The sequence below is a fragment of the Elephantulus edwardii genome, unplaced genomic scaffold (assembly GCF_000299155.1).
Source record: "Elephantulus edwardii isolate Elephantulus edwardi_28Jun2011 unplaced genomic scaffold, EleEdw1.0 scaffold00128, whole genome shotgun sequence".
Taxonomy (NCBI): domain Eukaryota; kingdom Metazoa; phylum Chordata; class Mammalia; order Macroscelidea; family Macroscelididae; genus Elephantulus; species Elephantulus edwardii.
Genome location: NW_006399878.1, coordinates 7,997,418 through 8,001,546, shown reverse-complemented (window position 1 = coordinate 8,001,546; position 4,129 = coordinate 7,997,418). Strand labels below are relative to the sequence as shown.

Below are 4,129 nucleotides of genomic sequence, written 5' to 3'. Positions count from 1 at the left end.
ATATTATTCAAATTATTACTTTTATGTAAACATTGGTTGGTATAGAGTGCCAATAATGCTGAAAAGTATTATTTTAGCCTAACAGAGATATCCATATTATGAAATAACTGGAATACTTTCCTATTTAGTAGAATAACAAATAATTCATTCTTCATTATTTTTGTCTTAATAAATTTATTTTTACACATACCACATATGCCAGAATGGTGTCTTAAAGATATGAGACTGTATAAAATTTTGATATATCTGGAAATCATTACTAACTTTGAAAAAGTAACATATTTGAGCTAAAATTAGCAATCACTAATTTAGTTATGAGTGGCAGTATTTTGAATATCAGATGCTGTTACATTATAAAACATACATAGCACAAGTATATACACATTTGATAGGATAAATATTTTGGCCTACTTTGAATAAGATAAAGCAAGAGAGAATTTTAGTATCTGTTCAAAACTCCCTGCCTTCTTTTTAAAATAATGCATGCTCTCTAGGGTATATGTATAATATATTTAATTGAAATAATTTATCTAGCTCAATATATTTTACAAAAGTTATTCCAAATGTATTAAATGTCTCTTTTAGAATCCCTCTAGTGGTTTCAACCATCAGTGGAAGTAAGTTATGCAGCATTACAGACAGTTTTAAAAAAAAAAAACCAAACCCCTGCTGCTTCACAAAATAGTTCTTTTTCATTTATCTGCTTGAAACTAACCTTTACTAATTCTTCTATTGTTTTATTCTTCTTAACTTTCTTAGAGAGATCTTTAGCCTAAGGAAACTAAACACAGACTCAAGTGAGAAGGGGATTCTGTTCTATTTCAAGCTGAAACATGACCTCTAAATTATTTTACAGTAAGCCATATCCAATATCACATACCTTTCTGGAATGAATTTCTTTCACATACAATGGAAGTAGAAACTCAGATATACCTTCAAGTCGGATTCCCTTCTTGGTGACTCTCAGATTTCCCATACCATCCTACAAGCAATGAAATATAATTCACTTTTAGGTTAATTAGAGAATTAATATCTGGCCATATTATTTTTAGCCTAAGATCAGAAAATATTGAGCCAAATCACTGGTGATGTAAGGGAAAAGTGGAATTTAATCTGCTTGATGATTTAGTATAAAAATTAACATGCATATAGAGAGTTCTTTCTAAAATAAACAAACAAAAAAAATAAGAGTTTTGAAGGTTCTAGTGTTTTCTTTCTGATATATTAGATAACAGGGTTTGCCTAAAAAGAAATAACTTATTTTCTTCATGCATCTGTCAATTTACTTATTATTTAGGGTTAGCATGTTTACTAGCTGAGAAGGGGAATGAACTCAGTTTGCAAATAGATCTAATATCTTTTTAAATATATGATTATATGTCTATAATATAAAAATATATAAATTGATATAAAATCAGTAACTAAGTACTGATTAGTTTAATTTAATGTGATGCTGTAGAAATTATTTCATAAATAAAATTCACTCCACACGGGAAAAAAACACACCTCACAATAATTACCTAGAAAGGTTGCAAGTACACAAATAAAGATAACATAACAGGATAAAATAAATTAAAAATAAACAAAAAAACTACAAAGGTCTATTGTTAATTAATAAAGATTTCACGTCTAGTAAGATAATAAATAATTTCTCATGATAGTGCTGGAACATAACAGCCTTAACATATGAGTGAAGTTTCAGCAGAAGAGAACTGAGGAGAGTGGAACAACAACAGCACAAAGACAGTCTTTAGGAAAAAACTGTGATATTTCATTTGACTGAGGTACAAAGTTTTATATTGGAATAACTGAAAATGTATTTTAGAGTCAGAAATAGGAGAATAACTTAGGAAAATGAAGGAATCTGCCCTTAATTCCAGCCTCTAAGAGATGAGAAATTGAAAAAGAATCAAATAGCTCATTGGTTTAAAATTATTTTAGCATAGCTTTAAGAAAAATTGACAGTAAGAATTACTCTGTAGGAATCTACAGAGTATTAATAACCATAACAATAGTAAAACTAGCAAAAACCCTGATTGTGAAACTGACGGTGAATAGAAAAATCTACTAATTTAACTACATTTGATGTTAATTTGGTAACTAGTTTTTCCTAGAGACCCTCAAAATGACATTTAAAATTATTTACACTTTCAGTGTCTCTAACTGGAAATACATTTTTATAACTATTGTAAATAAAGTAAGAGTGATATTTGAAATAATGAAATTTGAAGGCCAACTACAAAAATAAGTTTCATTTTGGACTTTTCAACTCTGAAATGTCATGGCAAAATTAACGCAAACCCTAAACCATTAGGGGAAGGAGCTCTGGTGCCTTAATGGCAAGGAATTATGTAGTCTTTTTTTTTCTTTTAATTGCTGCAAAAGAGGTACACAGTCCAAATCCACAAGCTGCTCTTTGGGAGAAAGATAGGCAAATTTCTCCCATGTGATTACTGGCTCTGAAAACCCACCAGAGAGTCAGCTATGGGTTAGTTCCTGCTCAGTGGCACACAACAACAACAGACATCTATAGCCATAGAAAATTACTTAAGCTGTACTTAAACCTTCTGCTGAAGATAAGTCCAGTGTTGTTATTGTGTATCATCCAATAGGAATAGACCCATATGTGACCCTCTGGCAATTTACAGAGGCAGTTAATTAAAAAAAGAGGATTGGCAGTTCTTCTCCAGCAGAGCAGCTGGTAGATTTGAACCACATGTTTCTGGAATTGCAGCACAGCTGCTTAACACTGGGCTACTAGAGCTCCCAAGTCCAATGTAGAAAGGTTTGTATAAAGCTTAGAAAAAATATATATATATAATGTTTATGCATTCACAGAAGCTAGGATCAAGAGTGAAAGAAAGTAAAAAGAACATAATGATCAAGTCCTCCATCTTGTACTCATCCACTCAAACACCAAAGAGCAAGAGGAAAATTATCAAAATAATAGGTGAGAAAGAACAGTTCTGGAGAAAATAAAATTGAGAAGGGATTTGTTTATGAAATGATGAATTTTCACTTCTTTTTTTTCAAGTCAGAGAAGAGGAATGATTGAAAAGAGAGATTAAGTTGGTAAAGGGGAAAATGTAGGAAATTTAATATAGGTGTCTCAATATTTTTAGGAATGTAGAAGTAAATAAGTAAAGAGAGATCCAATTAAAATTGTGATAGGGTAAAGGAATTAACATCCTTTGATTAACATCCTTTGTTAGAAACATGTTGTTAATGACTCCATCTTACTTGGATTCACAATTAACATATTTGGTGCCAACCGCAAGGAGATTAGGAGAAGTATATCATTTGGGAAAGACTGCAGTCAGGGACCTCTTCAAATTGCTGAGAAGCAATGATGTCAATTTGAAGACTAGGTGTGCCTGATTTAGGCCATTGTCTCTTCAATCACTTGCAATTCATCAGAGAGCTGAATAATGAGTAATAAAGGCAGAAAAATAATTGACGCCTTTGAACTGAGATGTTGGTGAGAGTGACCAATATCCCATGGACCACCAAAAGAACAGATATGCCTTGGAGAAACTAGCGCCAGAATGCTCCTTAGAGGCAAAGATGACAAAGCTTTGTTTCACATACATCAGGTTTGTTGTTAGGAGATACTATTCTTTGGAGGGGGGCATCATGTTTGGAAAGGATCAGTGAAAGAATGGAACATCCTCAATGCAATGGGCTCAAGTATGTCATACTTAATGAGGATGGCACAGGATAAGAGAGGACTGGGTTCAGATCTGTTTTTAATCGGGTCACTATGAATTATATTCAACTCGACAGCACATGAAAACAACAATAAGTGGCTTGCATACAATAATTCATGTATACTGTGTTTCATGAATGCACTGCAGGTCATTTTGTAAAACAGTAAAACCACTCTGGGAGACATATTAGCCTTTCCTCAAAAAGCTGAACATACAAATCCTATATGATCCAAGTAGGCAATAGTAGGAATATACCCCAAGGAAATCAGAATTAAGACACACACACAGAGATATGTATATCTATGTTTATGTTCAAAGCAGCTTTAATAATAGTAGCAAGAAAATGGAAGGAGACAAAATGCTCATCAACAAGTGAATGCATTGAGACATTATGGTACACACAGTATATATACAGACAGTAC

General features: G+C 32.3%; 1 protein-coding gene across 1 annotated transcript in view; it reads right to left on the bottom strand.

Annotated features, from left to right (window-relative positions):
- SGCZ (sarcoglycan, zeta) overlaps positions 1-4,129 on the bottom strand; it is a 755,475-nt gene that overhangs the window by 346,166 nt on the left and 405,180 nt on the right. Inside the window, exon 2 of the mRNA XM_006893559.1 lies at positions 881-982. Within this exon, the coding sequence (XP_006893621.1) occupies positions 881-982 (102 nt within the window). The remainder of the gene's footprint in view (positions 1-880; positions 983-4,129) is intronic.